This window comes from Miniopterus schreibersii, assembly GCF_964146895.1.
Source record: "Miniopterus schreibersii genome assembly, chromosome: 2".
Lineage (NCBI taxonomy): Eukaryota > Metazoa > Chordata > Mammalia > Chiroptera > Miniopteridae > Miniopterus > Miniopterus schreibersii.
This window is the reverse complement of record NC_138102.1, coordinates 143663251-143684289: the sequence shown is the minus strand read 5'-3', so window position 1 is coordinate 143684289 and position 21039 is coordinate 143663251. Positions and strand designations below refer to the sequence as shown.

Here is a 21039-nt window from a genome sequence, read left to right as displayed (position 1 = left end):
GTTTTTCACACTAAGACTTGCTAGCTAAGTTACTGAGACCCATTTCAAATCCTTTGTTGAACCAGCAGGATACACGTAAGTAAAGTCACTGAGTGTAGAAGGCTAGGAGAATTCACCTGAAAAAGAAGCCATGGACTGGGATCCCAAGTGTGGGCAGAAATAACACCAACTGCCTGGGATGGGGAGGGAGCCTGATGGAGAGGGGTAATGGAGGGAAAATGGAGAACATCTGTAATACTCTTAACAATAAAGATAAATTTAAAAAAAAGAAATATCACCATCCGCACCCACTGGTCCAGTAACTTAATTTATTTTAGTTACAAACAGGAACCAAGAACAAGTCTCAGTACAATAAATTATCCATTCCCACCCTCCTGCTAAAGAAAGAAAGAGAGGCTCAGAAAGTTGTAGGACGTTCTTCCTTTGGAGGGTCCTCTTTAACATATGAATGGAGGGCAAACAGCTTCCCTAAGGGCCTGGACAGATGACTCTGAGGACTCAGGGGAGAGCACTTCCCAGCACTCTGTCCCATCCACTGTCTCCCATTACCCCACAAGAGGGGACTCAGGCTACAGTAGAGGAATTCAGGAACAGCAAATGGAGTGAGTGGTTTCTTTCTGGACATAGGTCTCATGGCTCCACACAGTGCCTGGGGCTAACCCTCAAAGGAGAAGAGTGGTCAAACTATAGGGACTCCCCAGCCAAATGGAGTGTGAATCAGAGTTAAATGGACCCCAGGGTTGGGGAGAGGGGGCAATACAGTGCATTTCATCTTAGTCCATCCAGGTGTTTAAGGAGCAGAAGAGGGGTGACATCTCCCCCCCAAGGCCCTTCAACTGTGGGGGGAGAAGGCCACACATCACAGACTCCATCTGACCTCCACCAACCCAAAAGCTATTTCCAGGTAGGTACTTTGAGCTTCCAGGGGCCAAGATTGACCTTGGACAGAAATTAGAACAAAAGGTTGAAAAGGTGCCCCTCCCCTTCCCCCAGCCTGCTGTGAGGGTGACCCTCACTTACACACGTTGACCCACTCGGTGACCTTGCACTCATCACACAGCACATAGCAGCACCAATGGAAGCGGCAATGACAGCGCTCAACTCTTGTCTGCCGGAGCACGTTGTGCCCACGGCCACAACACAGGCTACCACAGCCATCCAGCTGGCGGCTGGTCTTGTTGCAGGCCCGGCCCCGTGTGCCTGGGGAGCCCACGGTGGGGTCTCGCTCACAGAAATCAGGAGACTTCTCAAAGTAAACCAGCTCTCCTGAGAGGCGACGGGGACGCAGACGGGGCTGGAAGGCTCCGGAGTTCCGGTTGTGGGTATCAATGAAGATGGCCCTGCCCAGTCGCTCCCTTAAGGCTGCCCCCACCGCCCGGAACTCTGGGGCTGCCCTCCAGCAGGTCTTGAACTGGCAGCTGCCTGAGGTGCCATGGCACTTGCATTTCCGTTTTAGGTTTTCAGTTACCACCTAGAGCATCAGAGGGGGAAGAGGTGAAGGAAAGGGCAGTAAATGCACAGAGCACAGAGGCACAGAAGAGGGGAGGGAACAGAGGGGCACAGGGAGGGACAAACAGGCAAGAATGACCAAATGACTGTGGAATATTAGAAGAAAAAGAGGCTGGCTGATAGCCCAACTCCCTCATTTTATGGTTGGAGAACTGAAGCCAGAGCATCTTCAATCACTAGCTGGTAATAGAGACTCAGATGATACTAGCTGGTAATAGGACTCAACTCCAGTTGTTCTGACTCCCAGTCCAGTGCTCTTTCCAGAATGAGCACTGCTAAAATGGAGAGTCTGGGCCCAGAGCACTCCTAAATTCCATAGGGAAGAAAGCTGTAATAATAGCTACCATGTAAAAAGCACCTGTCAAGGACTAGGGACTCTGCTGGGGGCTCTATTTACTAGCTCACTCTTAATGACATTGTAAGGTAGGTATCCCCAGACTCTCTTTACATATGCAAAACTAAGGTTAAATGGCTTGCTCAGGGCCATCCAGATGGTGACAGTCAACCATCACATCTCATCCTCTTACTCCGCCATGCCTCTCAAACTCCAGCCACACCCGGAAAGCTAGGGAGACCCAGGATATTTTGCACACACGTACCTGTCGCCCCACCCTGTTGTTGTGGATTCGCATTCGTGCCTGGATGTCCCGGGGAGCTTCCCTGGAATCCAAGAAATCCCGAGAGAACTTCTCTCCAAAGTCCATGTCATGGTTACAGCCACCCCATTCCCATGTGTCCTGGGGGCTAGGGCTGGGGCCTGAGCCAGGGCCGGGGCTGGGCAGGGAGTGGGGGAAACTCTTGCCCCGGGACAGTGCCTGCAGCTGCAGCAGTTTGGCCCTCAGCCGGTCCTGCTCACCACTGCCCTTCCAGCCGCAGCCGCAGCTCACCAGCTTGCCCAGGCTGCAGGCTGTAGCTACTGCGTGCATGACCCCAGCAGCCAGCATGGAGAAGGAAAAGGCACTCTCACGGAAACCTGGGAATGAAAGGGTGTGACAATCAGGGGTAAGGTTGACAGGCAGCTGAGAGTAGGGAGGCAGAGGGAAATAAACAGCCACCCTCCAATTCCAGAAATTCCTAACTGAATCCTGACCCTGCCATTACTAGCTCAGTAATTTGGGAGAAAGGCGCGGGAGAAGAAAGGGAACTGAAAGCGCAGAGCCTCAGTTTCCTCATCTATAAAGCAAGAGGATGGGTTGAGAAGATCTCTGAGGCCCATTCTTGCTCTGTAAGTCTGGGATTTTCAGGTGTGGATGAAAGAGCTAGCCTAGAGCGAAAGACCCCTGGGGTTGGGAGTCCCTGTGGTCTTTGAAGATATGTTCACTGAGTTCTACATCTGAAAGCCTTAGAAATTCCCCAGCCCTGCAGGGAGCTTGGGTGGGGTGGAAGCTGAGGCAATTGTGGTTCATTTTCTTCTTCGGGGTTATTTTAATCGGTCTTTTAACCAACCTATCCTCCACCAACCCCAAAGCCCCAAAGCACTGGAGCTGTGGAGCTGTCCTTCACCTTTCCAGTTTCTAGTTTTGTATTTGTCCTTACTACTGCTCTTTATGTTTATCCTAACCTGCTGTTACTCTATAAAATACTGGGAAGGGGAGAGAGGTAGGGGTGATTTTCCCTAAGGCTCTCTTAAAACGTTGGCTCCTTTGTTTTGTTTTTGGGGTCACAGAGGCTCAGGATGACAAGCCTTACCCATGTGCTTCTCATTTGGGCATCAAAGCCTTCCCCTACAACACGTCCTCTGGAGAAAGAGGGGATCCCTCACTTCCTTTTAGGCAGGGGCTCCCTGGAGCCCTTAGAGGATGAGACACAGCAGTTCCTTAGGGGCCAGGCCTTTCCCACCCCAGGATGCAGGGCTCCTGGCCCAACCTCCTGATCCCCCCCAACCTCAACCCTCCAGGGGTGAAGCTGTTTGCACACGTCTTGGGAATTCCCCTGCAGATGGCAGCTGCCTATTAACCCTGTAGTCCCCGAAGTCCTGCCCCCACCCTTGAGCTGAGCCCAGGATGGGTCTTTACTCCTCCTAGGAGTAAACTGGAGCATGGCCTGGCAAGAGGCATTGATACCTCCCAAACCATGCCTCCCAGACCAGGCCAGCAGTGACCTGTTCTCCACCCCTCCAGCCCGTTCCCCACCTGCTCAGGTGAGAGCCACCTGGGGCCCCCACAGCACAGAGGAGGGGGCTGCTCCCCTGCTTCAAAGCCATCAGGATCTTTGTTCCCAGCCTCAGCTCCTGGGAACCCCAGTAATTAGGAGAATAGATTTAACCCTTAAACGGTTGGGGGTGGCACCCCACCTCCACTGAGCTTCTGGGGACACCAGCCTGGGCTTGTCCCTCCTAGAGTGAGGGGGGTGAAAATTGGGAGAGTGAATGGAGGGGGGGGGCGTTTGAAGCTTCCAGGGCTGGGGGCATCTCTTGTTCACAGGTGCAACCCAGATCCAGCTGGGTGGAAACAGGAAAGGGGGGCCTTAGGGTATGGGAGCAGGGACCCAGCTGCATTGCCGGCAGCGAGCAGGTGGAAGTCAGAAGCGCAGGGGCCCAGACGGGTGGCCAGACCCAGCTCCTTGAGGCTCCCGGGGGGGAATTCCCGGAGAGGCGCCTCCCCGAGTCGAGTCGTGAACCCGTCCCTTCCCGCCTCCGCTCGCCTTGGCCTGTCCCCCACCCCCAGCCCCAGCGGCGGCGCAAATCCGCCCCGCCAGGCTCACCGCGCTTGAGGATGGCGCTGTGGTGCGGCAGGCGGCCGCCGCCCTCGAGCGCCGAGCAGTTCCAGCGCTGGTCTCGCAGCTGGTGCTGACACTCGTGGACCGCGATGTGCAGGCCCTGGAGCGCGGACGCGGTCACGTCGGGGCTGCGCAGGCACAGACCTAGCTGCCGCTTGCTCAGGCCCGACAGCGTCAAGCACACGGTGTTGGCTGTGAGCGGTGGCTCGCCGGGCAGCTTCAGGCCCAGAATCTCATTGGTTAGGGCCCTGGGAACGGGGAAGGCGTTTCTGGGTCTGTGGTCCAGGACCCGCGCCCCCTCCGAATCCTCCCGCCCTGGGGCGGTGCTTCTAGCCCGGGCTTTGGGGTGGGGTGGGGCTGGGTGACAGCGGGAACTGCTCACCGACTGCAGAGCGCCAGGAACAGAAGACCCGCGAGGCCCCAGGGCGGAGGCCGCGGCCGGGGCTCCTCCTGCATGTCGAAGCCCGGGCCCGAAGGCCCCGGTGGGCAGATCGATCAGGGCCTGCAAGACAAGGAGACTTAAGGAGGGCTCCAGAATAGGGTGGCTCGCCTGGCCAACTGAAAGATGCCCAACTTCGGGCTCTTAACTCACTAATGTCACCCCGCTGATGTCACTGACCCTTCTCATCTCTCCCCAAACGAAACAGTAAGAATCACCCCCTTGATTCCCAGAATCTCTGGGCCCTGGAGGAAGAGCGGAGGCCTCGCAGCTGAGACTTAATCGAGCGCCCCTGGATCAGACCCACCCATACGCAATGCCAGGCACACGGACACACACATTCAAATTCAGACACACGTACTCACGAACACCGCTCCACCACCTCGCACCGCTCCCTCTTCAAGGGCCCCACGACTCGCTTCCCCCGCCCTACACAGCTTCACGCCCTCACAGGGCTAGGGGGCGGGATTGGGAGGGGGTTCCCCACCACCTACTGCCGGCGAGGTGGGGGTGGGGTGGGGAGAGTGTCGCCTTCAGTTGCCGTCGAGGGCAGGCAGCCTCCGCGAGGAGAGTGGAGGAATGGGTTCTTCACCCGCTCTACTCCCTTCCTCCGCAGCAGGGAAAGAGCGGAGGCTTCAGGTGCGGCAAAGACGGGGAGGGGACCTGGTTCCCGCCTGAAAGGGATCGCACGCGCAGACCGAGTCCTCTCCCCCGTCCGCCACCGTCCCTAACTACCGGTTCCCCGCCTCCGCGCGTCGCCCATCTGGTCCTCACCGGTCCCAACCTCAGTACCCACCCCTTTGCTTTCGTGTTCAAATCTGGGGGCGCTCCTTTATTTGCCGGGTCCTTATCTCTGGTAACATCTCCGGCTCTCTCCGCATCTCTGCGCCCCTGTGGGCGTATGCGCGTGCCGGTCTGGTCCCAGTGTGCGCGTCCCTGCCCTCCCCGCTTTCCCCGCTCCCACTACCTCCAGCTGCTCTGGGGCGGGGTCCGCCACCGGCGGGGTCCGGTCGCCTTGGCTCGGCCGCTCAAACCGTGGGGAGAAGGCGTCGGGCTCGGCCCCCTCGGCAGAGCCGCATTCTTCCAGGGCAGGGCCACTCCTCTTCGCCGCTTTCCCAGCGCCGCCGCGGCCGCCGGGAAGAAGGGAGGGAGGAAGGGAGGGAGTGATCCAGAAAGCCAGCGAGAGGGCGAGCGAGGAGCTGGGGACTCCGCTGAACTCGCGCGGAGCTCGCGGGCGGCTCTGCCGCGGCTGACAGAGCTGCGGCCCCTCCCCGAGCCCGGGGCATCCCCACCCCACTCCTCGCACCCCCCCCCCCCCCCCCGCCTTGACCCGGGGAGCGCAGTCGCTCCCCCTCCTCCCAGCTTACACACACACACACACACACACACACACACACCCTCCCCCGACGCCCCGGTTCAGGCTTGGCCCCACTGAATCCGGAGGTGGCCAGAGTTCCTCTCACCTGCTCTGGAGTCGCCAAGGCAGCAAGGAGGTTGCACTGACCCAGACTAGGGAGCCGGGAGCCAGGACCCAGGTCCCAAGTGGTCATTTCTCTTTGCCTCAGTTTCCCCACGGAGTGTTGGATGGCTGGGGGATGCCTTGACAAGACGAAGACCAGGCTGAGAACTGACTTCCCTCGTCGGACAGTTTCAAGTAGAGTCCTCAGCAAGAGTGCACCACAGGGCACTGGGAGCCAGCGGGAGAAGCTCCGGTCTGGGTGGCTTGGCTTCCGCCCACCTCCCAGCCCTGTGCCTGCCCCTTGGGAGGGGTCAGCTGTGGCCTCAGAGTTTGGCCCTAGCAGAGGCTCCGGTAGTCCCAAAAATCTTCAGCCTGCCCCATGCTTCCCTTGACTTGCAGGCATCTTTGCCTGCAGAGGTCTCCTGCCCTTCCCTTCGGAGGTCTGCACTTTGGGTGGCCCACATTCCTTCTTCAGGCTCACAGTCTTGCTTCACAAGAAATGAGGAGAACCTCAGGATCCCACTCTGAGCCCAGCCCAAGGACAGCCAGCGAAAGAGTCTGATCTTGGGGTGCACAGCCTAGACAAACCACCTTAGGGAGCTCCAGCGGCAGTGAAGGGGTTAGGTGCCACTGCACTCTTGCCTGACTCACCCTCCCAGCTCTAACCACTTTGGGCTATTTTTGCCAGAGAGGGGCCCCAGGCTACCCAGCCACCCCCCCTGCCCCTGCCAGACCGCAGCCCAAGGCATGGCTGGCCCTGGGATCCCAAGGCTGGCACATTGACTCAGAGACAGGCCCCCCAGGGAAGCAGAGCCACGGGGCTGAAACCCACAGCCACAGTCATCTCTTCCTTGGTGGTGGCCATGCAGCTCTGCTGCGCAGCCAACCTCCAGCCTGCACCGCTGGAGTCCTGCCCCTTGCTACAGGGGACACTGCTGTCTAGGGGTCAGAATGGTCTGGAGAGAGTGCTTTGCATCTGTTGGGATATTTATTGATCACCTTTATGTGCCAGGGAGGTACATAAAGCAGACTGGGGAGGTAAAAGTGCTATGGTTCCTGACAATGGACAGCTGTGACCACAGAGGGCTGCTTTTTTCTGCTTTCCCACCTGGGGGGCGGGGAGGTGCCCTAGAGCTCTTGCCTCTCCTTCTTTAGAGGCCAAGAACCAAACCATGTGTGGTTTTTGAGGCCATCAGAATCCGCCAAGACCCATCTCAGTAGCTTTCATCCTTACACCTGGATCTGGCGATCCTTGCCAGTGTCCTAGTCTTTCTTCCTGCGTGTCAGCCTGGAAATCCACCCAGGTCCCTGGAGGAGGGGAGGAGGTTTCCTATTCCCCTCTTCTCCCATGGGGACCACTTGGACATTTGTATGTCCCCATGTGTCTCTGAGTCTCCCTCAGGTTTTAGATTGTTTCTTCTGATTCTGTCCTTGTCAGGCTGCAGTACAGTCAGGTGCCGAGGAAGAACCAGGGTCAGAACCATAGATTCTAACTTCTCAGTGACCCCAGGGCTCCCCAAGTTAGCCTGTCCCAAATCCAAAAACCCATACTGCTGGTCCTTCTTCCTGCAGAAGCCCGGCTCTGGGACAGGAGGCCACAGGCAGGCAGACTGGGTGGCCTGAACTGGCCCCCAGTGCCCTCGACCCGACCGGCTGGCCTGAGCACTGACCCGCAGGCAGGCTGCCGGAGGGTGGTGGGGCAGGCGGGGCCTGGAGAGGGCTGTGGGTACACACCCATTGCCTAATATCCCAAGCACGCGGCCAGCTCCAGGAAAGGGGAGGGGCGGGAACCAGAGAGACCTTGACAAGGGTTGGGGCCATGACTGGAGGGGAAAGTGAGGGGCTGTCATTACTTCAGAGAGGGAGTGGGAACAAGCTGGTCCCCTTGTCCCTGAGGAGAAGAGTGGAGGGCTGCCTTCCCATCATAGGGATGGAGGGTGTAGCAGGAGCTATTTGGGAAGAACACTGGGGCCCTGGAGGGCGGGGGTCAAAAAAGAGTGGGGGCCTCTGGAGATTGGGGGATCCAGCAACTGAGGCGGTGGCTAAAGCCAAGAGCAGCCTCGGAAACCTCCTTCTCCTCCTCCCGCTGTGTTTGCCTTGGCCCGGGGTCCCGAGTGAGTCATCTATTGCTGAGCCGCTGATAGGGGCGGCCAGGCCCGGGGAACCCAAATTATAGGCCCAGGAGGGATGGATGCGCCCGCAGTGGTGAGCTCAGCTGCGCTGCCCACCCTCCTCCTCTCACGCTTTCTGCTGCAGCACCGGAGGCCACCACCTGGAGGCACCAAAGGGTCTGAAGCCCAACTGCGCTGGACTCTCGGGAAGACCCCACATTCAGCAGTTAGCCCCAAGAGTCGGTGGGATTACCCTAGACAGAAATTTGCCCCCTTCTCTACCAGAGGCTGATGCCTTCTCAGACCAAGGAGGTAGTGCCGCCTGCTGGTGCTTCACGGAAGGTAGGCTCCTCTGCCCACAAACTCAGTCCTGGTTCCCACTTTCTCCCCAGACCCCAAGATCAAGGTAAAGCCCCTCTCCCCTCCTACATCTCTCTCCCCATTCCTACTCCAGAGGGGTGATTTGCTACTGATTTTATAGTTCTAGCCTTTAACGTTCTCAGTGATCAAAAGTGACACAGAGAAAAATAAAGCCAGGTAAAGGAGATAGGTAGTGGGATTTCATTTTATACAGGGGGAGGGAAAAGAAAGTGAGACAACAAACCTATGGAGATATCTGAGGAAGGGCATTTCAGAAGACAGAAAAGCAAGTGCAAGATCCTGAGACAGGAGCTTGTTTGGTATAATCAAGGAATTATCGAGGAAGCCAGTGTGGTGAGAGAGAGGAACCCACCTGGGAGAGAGTGGTAGGCAGTAAGGTTAGACAAGGAAGGAGCAGGGAAGGAGGGCGCAGGGTCAGCTCTTAAAGGGCCTTGTAGGCCACTGTAAAGATTTTGCCCTTTCCTTTGAGTGAGATGGGGAATCACTGGAAAATCCTGAGCAGGGGAATGAAATAATCTGACTTTTGTTTTAGAAAGAATGGCCCTGGTTGCTGTTTTGAGAATAGACTGTGTGTGTGGAGCAGAGGCAAGGGTAGAAGCAGGAGGCTATTGCAATAATATAGAAGAGAGGCGATGGTGGCTCTGACCAGTGTCGTGGCAGTAGGGTGGTAAGAATGGATCAGATTCAGTGTATATATATATATATATATATATATATATATATATATATATATAATTTAAATATATCTTTATTGATTTCAGAGACAGGACAGGAGAGGGAGAGAGAGAGGTAGAAACATCAATGATGAGTCATTGATTGAGCCCGCAACTCTGGCATGTGCCCTCATCGGGAATCAAACCCCAATCACCTGGATCCTAGGTCAACACTCAATGGCTGAGCCACGCCCGGCAGGGCCAGCATATATTTTGAAGACAGGACAGGATTTGTTGATTGATTTGAGGTGCAGTGTAAGAAAACAGATGAGTCAAGGATGACCTTAAAATTCTTTTCCTGAGCAACTAAAGGAAGGATGGAGTTGCCACTTACTGGAGATGGAGATGAGGATGACTGGTGACAGAGCAGATTAGGGCGAGGGAAGAATCAGGGTTTCAAGTTTTGGGCATGTGCATTTTGAGATGCTTATTCAAGTGTTAGATGTGCAAGTTCAGAGTTTGGGGGCCAGAGATATAAATTAGGGAGCATGAGACTGGATAGTTCACCAAAAGAGTGGGTGTAGACTAAGAAGCAGCTCCAGATTGAATTGGGATGCAGTCCCAATTTAGTTTAGAAATTGGGTACACAAGGTGGAACCAGAGAAGGAGGCTGAGAAGGTGAGCAGCTGGGAGGTAGGAATGATGTTCCAGAAAACAAGTGAGAGAACTTCCAGGAGGAGGAATGTTCAACTCTGTATGCTGTTCCTGAAAGGCTGACCAAGATGAGCCCTGAGAGTCAACTGTAGAGCAACACGGAGGTCAGGAATGATTTTGCAGGGATGATTTTGATAGGAGGAGGAGTGGGTTCAAAGGTACGATTAGGGTGGAAAGAGAGACTAAATAAGAGAGATTGGTGCTAGTCATTAAAGCAACCCTTTTGAGTTTTGCAGTAAAAGAAAACAGACAAATGGGGCAATCTTGGGTGGTAGTGTGGAGTCAAATGAAGTTTGGGGGTTTTTAGATGGGAGATATTACAGCATGTTTATTTGCTGATGCGTATGGTCCAGTAGAGAGATAAGTTGCTGCAGGGAAGAAACAGAGAACAATGGACAGAGTGATGATTTGATCCAAATAGAAATTTGAGCCAGGTCACACATTATATGACCCAGACCTAGAGCCCTCCTGCTCTTCCCTACTCCTCCTGGTGGGTGGAAGGAACGCTGGCTCCTTCTTCCTCTCTTCCCACCTCTGTCACCAGTGGTAACAGTCAGGGCTTCCTTTTCTTTTGGCCCACCTCCCACCTCCATGGGGTTTTATCCCCAGTGAGGAGAAACTCCTAAGGGATAAAGGACAAACTGCCCATGGTACTTTGTCTCTTTACTTGAGCCGTCTATACTGGGTGTCCTCCGCAGAGACACTGGCTTTGGAGAATGCTGGGCCAGTACACATTGTCCCTCAGGGTCAAATCCCTAGAGGAACCAGGTACACTGGACTGGACAAAGGGCCTAGAAGGACAGTCCTCTCAAAAATAACCTCCATTAGGCTGCCTTTGGGTTAATACACATCTCATTTAAAATGCAAGTGCCCCAGGAAGGTTAATTAAACTTACCAGGATTATTTTCTTAAAGTGATTTTCCTGCTTTGGAGAGGAGGCTTGGTCATTTCTAGGATTGGAACGCTTTAGGATCAGGCCTGGGTACATTACTCAGTGAGAAAACATCCTAAGGACAAAGGACATGGAAAAGAGAGGATCCAAAAGGGAGGCAGGAAACTCCTAAAAATCATTTTTATTTATCTGTCCATTTTGGGAAGGGCCCCTAGCCTGCTGTTGCTGCACAATCATAAGCAGCTGGTCAAGTGAAAAGAGCATGGGCTTTGAGTCAAAATAATCTGGGTTTTAGCCTGGCTGTATCATTTATTCTTTTATCAGCTGTGTGGACCTTGGACAACTACCTGATCTATTTTTTCTGCTGTAAAATGGGAAAAGACATGTAAAGGAGGAGACCCTCCCTCCTTCCAGGAGCCACCTGTGTGTGTGCTGGTGGGGCATGATAACCAGGCTGACAGTGCCCCCATGCCCTATATAGGCAACAGCAGTGACTTCTTCAATAGGAAGCCAAGGTGGAGTCCCTGGGAGGGAAAAGAGGAGTGTACAACAGAGGGGATGGTTGCAGGTGCTCTGGGTCTCCCAGCACAGTGAGAGTGGAGAGAACCAGAGTTTGGGGGTAAGACAGAAACTTGACAGAAAAACCCCAAAAGAATCAAACACATGGAAGCACAAGTTCCCTGTTCTGGGTTCAGTTTAGCCAGTGGCCCTTGTCTTCCCAGTCCTCCCCCAATACACACACCTGACATCTACTCCATTGCCCTTCCTTTCTAAGCCTAGTCTTCAGAGACTCAGACACTCCAGGCCTTATTCATCTTGACACCACCTTGGTCGCTGGCTCAGCCCTCTCCCCCAGTGACACGCACAGGTTGGCACATACCACAGGGTGACACACCATAGGATGACACAAGGTACACAGGCAAGAGTGACACATACATGCATATTTAATCTCCCCATGCACACATTCTTCCACCCACCCACCTCCACACACAGTCCCAGACATTCTCTATCCCTCAGTCAACTGGGTCTTTCCTGACAGTAACTGTCACCTCCTTCCTGGCACATAGAAGGTGGTGCACTGCCCCAGGTGGTGGCTGTGACAAGATGACTTGATGATCCCTTCTGATCTGTGTCAAATTCCAAGATTCTTTAGAAAGGTTTCTAACATCCCTCCTCAAACCATGGAGTTTCTGCACATGAGAACACACATGAATGTGTACACTCAGAACACACTGGCACGCATTCTCACATGCACTCACATTTGCATTGTCCCACTTGCACACACCACACAGCCACAGACACTAGTGTGTACCTTCAGGCCCGTAAGCACATACTGCCACTTCCTCAGGTTTCTCTTCACGGCCAGGCTCTGTTTAGTCAGCTTACCCCCCAACCCACCCCCGGGATTTCCCTGACCACAGCCCCACCTCCACCCCCAGTCTCCCCCTTTTCCTTCCCTATCCAGCCATGGGGGTTCCTGGGAGGGAAGGCGTCTCCCCAGAGTCGCTGCCCAGAACCACAGCTTTCCTTCCTCCACTCAGGATGGGGGAGAGAGGGAACGCCGACAAGGCCTGGGGTGACGTCGAGGGGACAGCCCCAGGGCGGGCGGCAAAGCCGCCGAGCTCGGGTGGATTCTCACGGAAAATCCTGAGAGCACACTGTCGCTGCGCCCCCTAGCGGACGCTGGCCCCCGACGGGCTCCCGACGCCAACAGGAGCGAGGCTGGCGGGTGCGCGTGGGAGGGCGCCTAAGGGGAGGGGTCGGCGGCCAGTGCAGGCCCGGAGGCGGGAGCCACCGGGCAGGGGGCGGGGGTGAGCCCCGACGGCCAGCCCGTCAGCTTTTGGCTCAGACGGGCGGGAGCCACGGCCCCGCTCGCTGCCCATTGTCTGTGCCCCTGACCGGTGCGCCCTGGTGCCACAGTGCAGACCGGCGGGGCAGCCTCCTATCGTCACTTCAGCCAGCGCCACAACTATAAGAGGCGGTGCCGCCCGCCGCGGCTGCCTCAGCCCACCAGCTGGGACCGCGAGCCATGCTGCCCGCCGCCCGCCCCCAGGGCTGTTAGAGCCAGACTGCGAACTCTCACCACTGCCGCCACCGCCGCATCCCGTCCCACCGTCGCGGGCAGCAGTCAAAGCCGCCCCAACTGCAGCACAGAGCGGGCAAGGCCAGGCAGGCCATGGGGCACTGGGCGCTGCTGCCCGGCTGGGTTTCTGCTACGCTGTTGCTGGCGCTGGCCGCTCTGCCTGCAGCGCTGGCCGCCAACAGCAGTGGCCGATGGTGGTAAGTGAGCTAGTGCGGGGTCGCCACTTGTCTCGGGGCGCAGAGCCAGGGGCCAGCCCTATCCAGCTCCCACGCTCTGGGATCCGTCGGTCCTCAGACAGGCTCGCTCCAGAGCTCGGATTTCCCTCCGAAACACCGAGGGGCGCTCTGGAGCGGAGTTGCTCCAGAGAATCCACCTCTGCCGAAGTGGGGTGAATGGTCCCGCCGCTGCAGCCCACGATACTGCAGGCAGGGAGCCCACTCCCATCTAGAACCGCCCTTCTTCCTTGAGCCCCAAACCCAGCCTCAGGGTGGTAGCCACACCACAGGTTTCCCTGCTGCAGGAAGCGAAGGGCAGGGGCGCTTAGAAAGGAGACAAGAGGAGGGTGGGACTCCTAAGCATTTCACGCCTTGGGTGGGCATGGACTGCAGGCCGGGATTTCTTCCCCAGGCTGCCTGGAAGCATACTCTGAGAGGGAAGGTGGACATGTGTTCTCTGGGTTCCCCATACTTCCCCTGTCCAGTCCCTGGACCTAGGGCCCCTAGCACCTCTAGGACTCCTGGCCACACAAAAGTCTAGACAACCAGTCCTTTCAATCTAGTGAGCCCAGGAGAGCGGAGTCATTGCCTTGTTATTGATCTCCAGCTGCTCCTTGCAGGCAAAAAGCTCCAGAAAGAGCAGGGTGGGCACAACCTTTTTGGTCAGGGTAAAGGTCCCACTTCCAGAGCCTGAGCTATCACGCCTCTCACCAGGGGCATCGTGAACGTAGCCTCCTCCACGAACCTACTGACAGACTCCAAGAGTCTGCAACTGGTGCTCGAGCCCAGTCTGCAGCTGCTGAGCCGCAAACAGCGGCGGCTGATCCGCCAGAACCCAGGGATCCTGCACAGTGTGAGCGGGGGGCTGCAGAGCGCTGTGCGCGAGTGCAAGTGGCAGTTCCGGAACCGCCGCTGGAACTGCCCCACGGCTTCGGGGCCCCACCTCTTCGGCAAGATCGTGAACCGAGGTGGGTACCCAGGAAGGCGACGCCGCCCGGACAAGGGGAACTCGGGGTCACCCCCAGGGCATGGGTGGGTGAATGCGGGGAAGATGTCAGGGGCTCCCGCAGGGTCACATGTTCAACTCGCCAAGAGCTTTACGGCCAGCACTAGCTCTGGACCAAACTCCGTCTACCAGGCGCTTTCAAGCCGTGCACCTCGGCACGAAGCTTAACTTTTCTGAGCCACTGCCTCAGAGAAGGGGAGTTCTGAATTGTGGGCGCTGGTGGGCCACCGCTTTCCCCCAGCCCATCTCGAAGGCTGGGGTCTGGGAACCTGCTCTCTGCAGGGGTGCGTCTTGCCTCCAGCCCAGCAAGGCTTGCTTCGCTGACACGGGCCGCGTTTGGGCTGCTGAGAGGTCTTGGAGGTGCAAAGTTCTCCTGCTCCCCTCTCTTCAGTTTTTCTTTCTGGGGTTGCCCCACTTCCACTCAGGATCTAAAATGCGCGCTGGGCCTCGGTAACGCGTGATTACAAGTGTGGCCGTGGTTGCGTGCCCACGCAGGTGCTTTCCCTATGAGACCAGCTTCCCAACACAGCCCACCGCCTGGCCTTCAGGACTCCGAGGGCGGGGCGGGGCGGAGGACTCAAGGGTCCCAAGCCGTCCACGGAGGGTGCTGGCCGCACACCGCATGCCCACTCGCTGATCCTTGATTCCTTCCCCCGCAGGCTGTCGGGAAACAGCATTTATCTTCGCCATCACCTCCGCCGGGGTTACCCATTCGGTGGCGCGCTCCTGCTCCGAGGGCTCCATCGAGTCCTGCACGTGCGACTATCGGCGGCGAGGCCCTGGGGGCCCCGATTGGCACTGGGGGGGCTGCAGCGACAACATCGACTTCGGCCGTCTCTTCGGCCGGGAGTTTGTGGATTCCGGGGAGAAGGGGCGGGACCTGCGCTTCCTCATGAACCTTCACAACAACGAGGCGGGCCGAACGGTGAGCGGGCTGGCGGGGCGCCGCACCCGCAGAGGGGCAGGGATCCCGCGCAGGGGCCAGCCTCGTGCTTGGGAAGTAACAGCTGGGGGTAAGGCCAGGGCGTAGGGCAAGCAACGAGGAGAGAGAACCCTGAGGGAGCGGGTGGCTTGGAAGGAAGCCAGAGAATGGAAGGGGCAAAGGGACGCTTGGGGCTCAGGACAGGTAGAACCGTAGAGGTCAGAAGTCATGTAACCCATAGAACGTATTGCCTACAGCCCCTTCATTGCACAGATTCAAAAAATAAGGCTGAGAGGCCGAGATAGACTCTCTGGCGCGCTGTCCAAATCTCCGCGGGACATTTCCTGCCTCCCTTCCCCTGGGCACCGCCGGCCTGCGCTGGGCTGAGGTCCCGGCGGCGCCCGGGAGGGGGCGGTATCCGGGATGGCGGCCCCGGCAGCGCCCCGGGACAGCCTTCTTCCTCCCTCTCCCTCCAGACCGTATTCTCCGAGATGCGCCAGGAGTGCAAGTGCCACGGGATGTCGGGCTCGTGCACGGTGCGCACGTGCTGGATGCGGCTGCCCACGCTGCGCGCCGTGGGCGACGTGCTGCGCGACCGCTTCGACGGCGCCTCGCGCGTCCTCTACGGCAACCGCGGCAGCAACCGCGCCTCGCGGGCCGAGCTGCTCCGCCTCGAGCCGGAAGACCCCGCGCACAAGCCGCCCTCGCCCCACGACCTGGTCTACTTCGAGAAGTCACCTAACTTCTGCACCTACAGCGGACGCCTGGGTACAGCGGGCACGACCGGGCGCGCCTGCAACAGCTCGTCGCCCGCGCTGGACGGCTGCGAGCTGCTCTGCTGCGGCCGCGGCCACCGCACACGCACGCAGCGCGTCACCGAGCGCTGCAACTGCACCTTCCACTGGTGCTGCCACGTCAGCTGCCGCAACTGCACGCACACGCGCGTCCTGCACGAGTGTCTGTGAGACGCTGCGCGGACTCGCCCCCAGGAAAATTCCCCTCAAGCCCCGCCCCCCCCCAACAGATTCGCTGGCACCTAAGGCCCTGATATGCGCTCCCCCGGTCTGTCCCCAGCCACACTCCCCGCCATTCACACGTGTCCGATCGTTTCTCCCACCTCCTCCTACCTGGGGACTCCTGAAACCACTTGCCTGGGGCGGCAGGACCCTCCTGCCATCCTGATGGACCTGCCCCGACCTACCTCCCTCCCTCTCCGCGGGAGACCCCATTGCACTGCCCCCTGCTTGGCCAGGAGGTGAGAGAAGGATTCTACCCCTTCCCCTCGGCGGGTCAGCTCCAGATGGTGTTGCTCTGCCTCTGACACCGCGCCGTTGATCTCCCTGCCTCTCTCCCTCCCCTTTTAACTCCGTTTTCTCCAGGTCCCCAGATGCCCCTGCCAAGGGTGCAGACCCTGAACACACCTGGGCATCTGGGGCTTTCTCCTTCCCACCTACAGCTGAAGCGGGAGGTGCCAGGGTGAAAGGGCAGTGCAGCTGTGGTGATGTGGAAAATGAGGTTGGGGGAACCCAGCAGAAATACCCCCATTCTCCCAGCCTCTGTCGTGGAGCCATTGAACAGCTGTGAGCCATGCCTCCCTCAGCCACCTCCTACCCTTTCCTGTCCTGCCTCCTCATCAGTGTGTAAATAATTTGCACTGAAACGTGGATACAAAGCCACGAGTTTGGTTGTTGTAAATAAAACTATTTATTGTGCTGGGTTCCAGCCTGGTTTGCAGAGACCACTTCCACCCCAACCCAACCCCTCTTCATTCTTCTCTTCTTTTGCCCTCCAGCCTTTTCTGATCCCTCTTCTCCTCTGCCCAATATTTCAAAGATGCCTTTGCCTACCGGAATCAGTATTTCCTTCCACTGTAGCTATTAGTGGCTCCTCGCCCCCACCAATGTAGTATCTTCCTCTGCAGAATAAAAATCTCTATTTTTATCAATGACTTGGTGGCTTTTCTTGAATCCAGAACACACCATTGTTTACCTCTCTTAAACAAATAAGATGCATAGTTGGGGGACTGGTTTCGTGGCCCTGCAAGAGGATCCTAAGTTTCTGACCCTGGGTTGACCCTAATGAAGCCACTGGGGATCCAGGTCTCCAGAAAAACCTGGCCAGAAGCCCAAAGTCCCTGCAAGTTTCTTTTTCTTATTCAAACACCAACTGGCTGTGTGATATTGGACAAGCTCATGGCTGCCTCAGTTTCTTCCCTTGCTGAATGGGGATTAAACAATCTCTGAGCCTGCCTTTCCTATCTGGAAGAGTCGGTGCAAAAATAGCTACAATTGAGTGATAGCCATGACTGCAGTCTGAAAAGAAACCAAAGAGAGAGACACCCAAGAAAGGGTGCTGCTGCCCCGGAGTGGAGCTACTGGTTCCTGAAGCTTGTCTGCTTCAGCTGCGGTGTGGGCAGTGGGGACTTAAACCAATGTAACCAAAAGGAAATCCAAGTGTGGCCCATAACCAAACCATGAAGCTAGCCATTCCCATAAAGAGCCCGTTGAGGAATCCGTTACTAACAACATGGACACCTCTGCGTGTGCATTCACGAGTTGGCGGAAGTACTAATCCTGCCCACAGCCCTAAACCTATCTCTAACTCTAATCCTCTCCCCATCCCTAGGTCTAAGTGTAACCTTAGCCTTAACCCTAACTTCAAACATTAACCCCTTCCTAAACTCTAATGCCTGTCCCTAATCCTAACACTTCCCCCCAGGGGGGACCCAAAGGCAGGGGGAACTATGAAGCACTCCACCTCCCAAGGGCAACAACAGATTCCAGCCCAATGGAGAATTTCCCCCTCTCCCCGGGACTCTTTTGCGGTTGTTGCCGCCTCCCACCTCTCCCTGGATGTGTGAACTCTGACCCCCTTTGGCCTTTGGGTTGTGTGGGGGTAGAGGAGTGAAGCAGGAGCTGTTCAACGCTGCAATGCCATCCCTTTCCCTTTCTCTCCATCTGCCAAGCTAGCACCAGCTCAGTTCTTATGGGCAGCCAGGGGGGAGGAATGCAAATATTGATCTGGGGTAGGAAGCACCTGACGTGCCTTGGGTTTCCAGTAAAGAATCCCCTGCAGAGAATGCCCAGTCTATAATCCAATGAGCTATTAGATCCCCCAGCTCCTAAAGCAAGAAGTTATTGGGCTGCAGAAGGCAAGAGAGGGGGCTTATGCTCCTGCTGGACAATGCCCAGAATTGGGGAGAAGCAGCAGGTTGGGGAGTAGAAGGGTTGGCAGCTGGCCCCAACCACTCTCACCTAACTCCTGACCCCAATAGCTAGATCAGTATTTGCTTCAGGCCCAGATGCTGGGAGGCCTGGGCTGAGCTGACACATAGGAGCTGGAAGAAGAGCAAGAGAAAGCAATGAATCCTGTTCTGGCCTGAAATAGCTTTTCAACAGTTCTTTTGTTTTCCCAGCCTCTGTTGCCTTGCCTGTTAAACAGGGAAGGTTATGGGTACTTAGTCTTCTTGAGGAAGGTGATGAGGTTCAGAGGCGATCATGTACCTGAATGCTTGGGTCATTTGAACACTTGCTGAAACCTCTTCTGTGCCAGGCATATGCCTGATGCTGGGGATACAGCCATAGTGCCTGCCTGGAGGAGTTTATAGTCCGGCTGGGGAGTCAAGCACACCAACACATATTGTCAGTGTAATGGGGGGAGAACAGTGAAAGCTCAGGGAAGTGCAGCACCCTCTGCACATGCGTGAGGTTTAAGGACACACTCCCACACTCAAGTTCTCAGCACAGAGGCCCTTTGCTTCCGGGGGGGCTAGGACTTTGAAGGGTAGGTAGGGATGTGCAGAATGAGGACTGGCCCTCAAGGGGGCATGCATGGATAAAAGGGGGAAAGCAAGCGAAAGGGCTGGAGGGTCTGCAAAGCACTGCATGGGAGCTAATTATTTTGTGATTATTATCATCTGAGCCATCCTCACGCAGAACTAGAGCAGATAAATCCCAGGGAGAAAACCAGCTGTGCCTGGAGAGAGGCCTCACTCAGGTCTCAGGGCCCAGAGCAGCTCAGGGAGGTTGCCATAAGACAGTACTATCAGGAATGGGCCTGATGCCTCAGCCCTGCCTATCCACCCAGGCTAGCCTCCCACCCACCTCTGACCTTCAGGTGCCAGATGCCACACACCCAGGGGAATCTGAGGCTGCCAGGGACCCCGGACACATGGTTGGCCTCAGCAAGTGAGGGAGGTGCTGGTCTTGAAATATCCAGGGGGAGGGGGAGAGGAAAACCTGAGAGGACTGAGATGGCAGGCCCGCACAGTCCCCAGGGGGTCAGCAAGCTGGCACCACACACACCCTGCCACACGCACCCTGGAAAAACCCTGTCAGTGGGGCTGCAAATACCCCAGGGTCTAGCACACAACCCCCCCACCTCAGGCTGGTTCAGTCCTCCTCTCCAGGCCAGAGGGAGAAAAATAACAAAATGAGGAGAAAATAAGCTGTTTGGCTGTGGTGTGAGCAGGAATATCCATGCAGAGCTGCCCACCACTCACCCTTACTCACTCTTTCCACACCCAGCCAGGGCGCCCAGCATGAGACAGACCACCCCTCTGCCCCCTCCCCCGTCTGGGCTAAAAGCAGACGCTGGTGAGCGAGCAGCAGGTTATAAATATGCCCAGGGAACTGCCGCCAACTCTCTCCCTTGTCATCCCCTGGGAAGGGATAGGGTGGGGTGGCTCCTGAGGAGGAGCCAGGGCTGCCCTGTTCCCTGGGGCCCAGGAGGAAGTGGGGCTTCCAAGAGGCTACTGCTTTTTTTTTTTTTTTTTTTTTTGCCCTTTTCAAAGGGAGGGAACTACTGCCACTTCATTTTTCCTGGACATTTGCTCATCTGTTCAGAGGTGAGATCCCCACCCCTCCTGGACCATGGCTGGGAGCTCAGAATGAAAGGGCCCGAGGCCACTCACTTTGTATCATTGTGCTGCCCAGCAGTGTTTCCCTGCCTCACACCCCTTTGCTCTCAGCAAAACCGAAGTCCACTCATTCATTCAAGAGGCACTTACTGAGGGCCTGCTGAAGGTCCGGCCCCGTGCATAAGCGTACGCACACCGGCATGCACAGGGGTGCACACAGGGATGGGCACGCACACACAGAAGTATCCACCCCCATGTGTTCACACCAGCTCCAGCCCCCAGTACGAACTTCTTGGCTTTAACCTGGCAGCTTCATCAGGAAGGGTAAAGCTTCACGCTCCTGGTTCTACCTCAGAATAAGGGGTGGGGTGAGGTGGGGGGTGAGAATAGGACCCCTAAACATTCCTGCTTCCACTGTTTCCCTGAATAAATGAGAGGGTCCTTTCTCTCCCTGCCCAATCATCGTCCCAATGTAAGTACCGTTCTAGGAAAAAAGGGCCACTCTGTGGGATTCTGGAGGGCACCTGCCCAGGTTACCAGAGCCTCCTGCCTCCCAGCCACTTGCCAAGTAGGTGCCAAGCTGGGCAAGAGGGGGCAGCGCCACCCTGGGAAGCTTCCAGCTCTCCTTCCCCAGGGCTGAACCCCTCCCTCTCCCTCTTCCCTATTAATCCTCGGAAGTAAGGCCCCTATTGTGGCCCCTCGCCCTCCTTGGCTGGCGTCTAATTAACTCCTCCTGCCCCCGGTTTTGTGTGCCCCCCTTACCCCACCTTGTCGGCCCCGCCCCTCCGCTCCGCCTGCTCCCCCCCACGGACATTCCAGCCCGGCTGGGCTGCTGTGCCAGGGCAACCAGGGCTGGACCAAGACCTAATCCCCCCCGCCGCCTGGCCAGGCTGGGGGAGCCCCACTCACCTCCCCGCTCTCTGGGGGCTGCCCGGCTCTGCTGTGGCGGAGACACACAATCAGGACAAAGACGCAGCCCCCAGGGGGCTAACTCAGCCTTCACGCCCAGGTTGTGCGGCATTTGGGGAGTTTAATGAATTGTCCATCACGCCTTTCAGGGCCCGCCCGTCAGCCTGGAT

The 21039-nt window shown here is 56.8% G+C and overlaps 2 protein-coding genes across 4 annotated transcripts; one reads left to right on the top strand and one right to left on the bottom strand.

The window, feature by feature from the left end:
• Positions 1-294: 294 nt before the first annotated feature.
• WNT10B (Wnt family member 10B) lies at positions 295-5945 on the bottom strand. Of its 3 annotated transcripts, none has more exons than XM_081128901.1 (5): positions 5634-5945; positions 4610-4729; positions 4213-4475; positions 2109-2482; positions 295-1471 (listed from the first exon to the last, which is right to left on the bottom strand). In XM_081128901.1, exons 2-5 carry the CDS (start codon positions 4681-4683, stop codon positions 1013-1015), a joined length of 1170 nt encoding a protein of 389 aa, XP_080985027.1. In that variant the 5' UTR covers positions 4684-4729; positions 5634-5945; the 3' UTR covers positions 295-1012. The 3 variants fall into 3 exon arrangements, with proteins under 3 accessions (XP_080985027.1, XP_080985029.1, XP_080985028.1); XM_081128903.1 differs by lacking the exon at positions 5634-5945 and adding an exon at positions 5161-5371; XM_081128902.1 differs by lacking the exon at positions 5634-5945 and adding an exon at positions 5028-5347.
• A 7107-nt stretch (positions 5946-13052) lies between these two features.
• Positions 13053-16067, top strand: WNT1 (Wnt family member 1; the record flags this gene model as incomplete). The annotated part of the gene is made up of 4 exons (XM_081128904.1): positions 13053-13156; positions 13889-14142; positions 14840-15105; positions 15579-16067. The coding sequence occupies 4 exons, from the start codon at positions 13053-13055 to the stop codon at positions 16065-16067; spliced, it is 1113 nt and encodes a 370-aa protein (XP_080985030.1).
• Between the last annotated feature and the right edge of the window lie 4972 nt (positions 16068-21039).

What these genes read in the sequence shown, in the direction of transcription:
- WNT10B (XM_081128901.1), bottom strand. Translation starts at nt 4,683, where the DNA reads ATGCAGGAGGAGCCCCGGCCGCGGCCTCCGCCCTGGGGCCTCGCGGGT. An exon ending in CAGCGCCATCCTCAAGCGCG is followed by an intron (nt 2,483 to 4,212) that starts GTGAGCCTGGCG and finishes TTTCATTCCCAG; the next exon opens with GTTTCCGTGAGAGTGCCTTT. An exon ending in ACAACAGGGTGGGGCGACAG is followed by an intron (nt 1,472 to 2,108) that starts GTACGTGTGTGC and finishes CTGATGCTCTAG; the next exon opens with GTGGTAACTGAAAACCTAAA.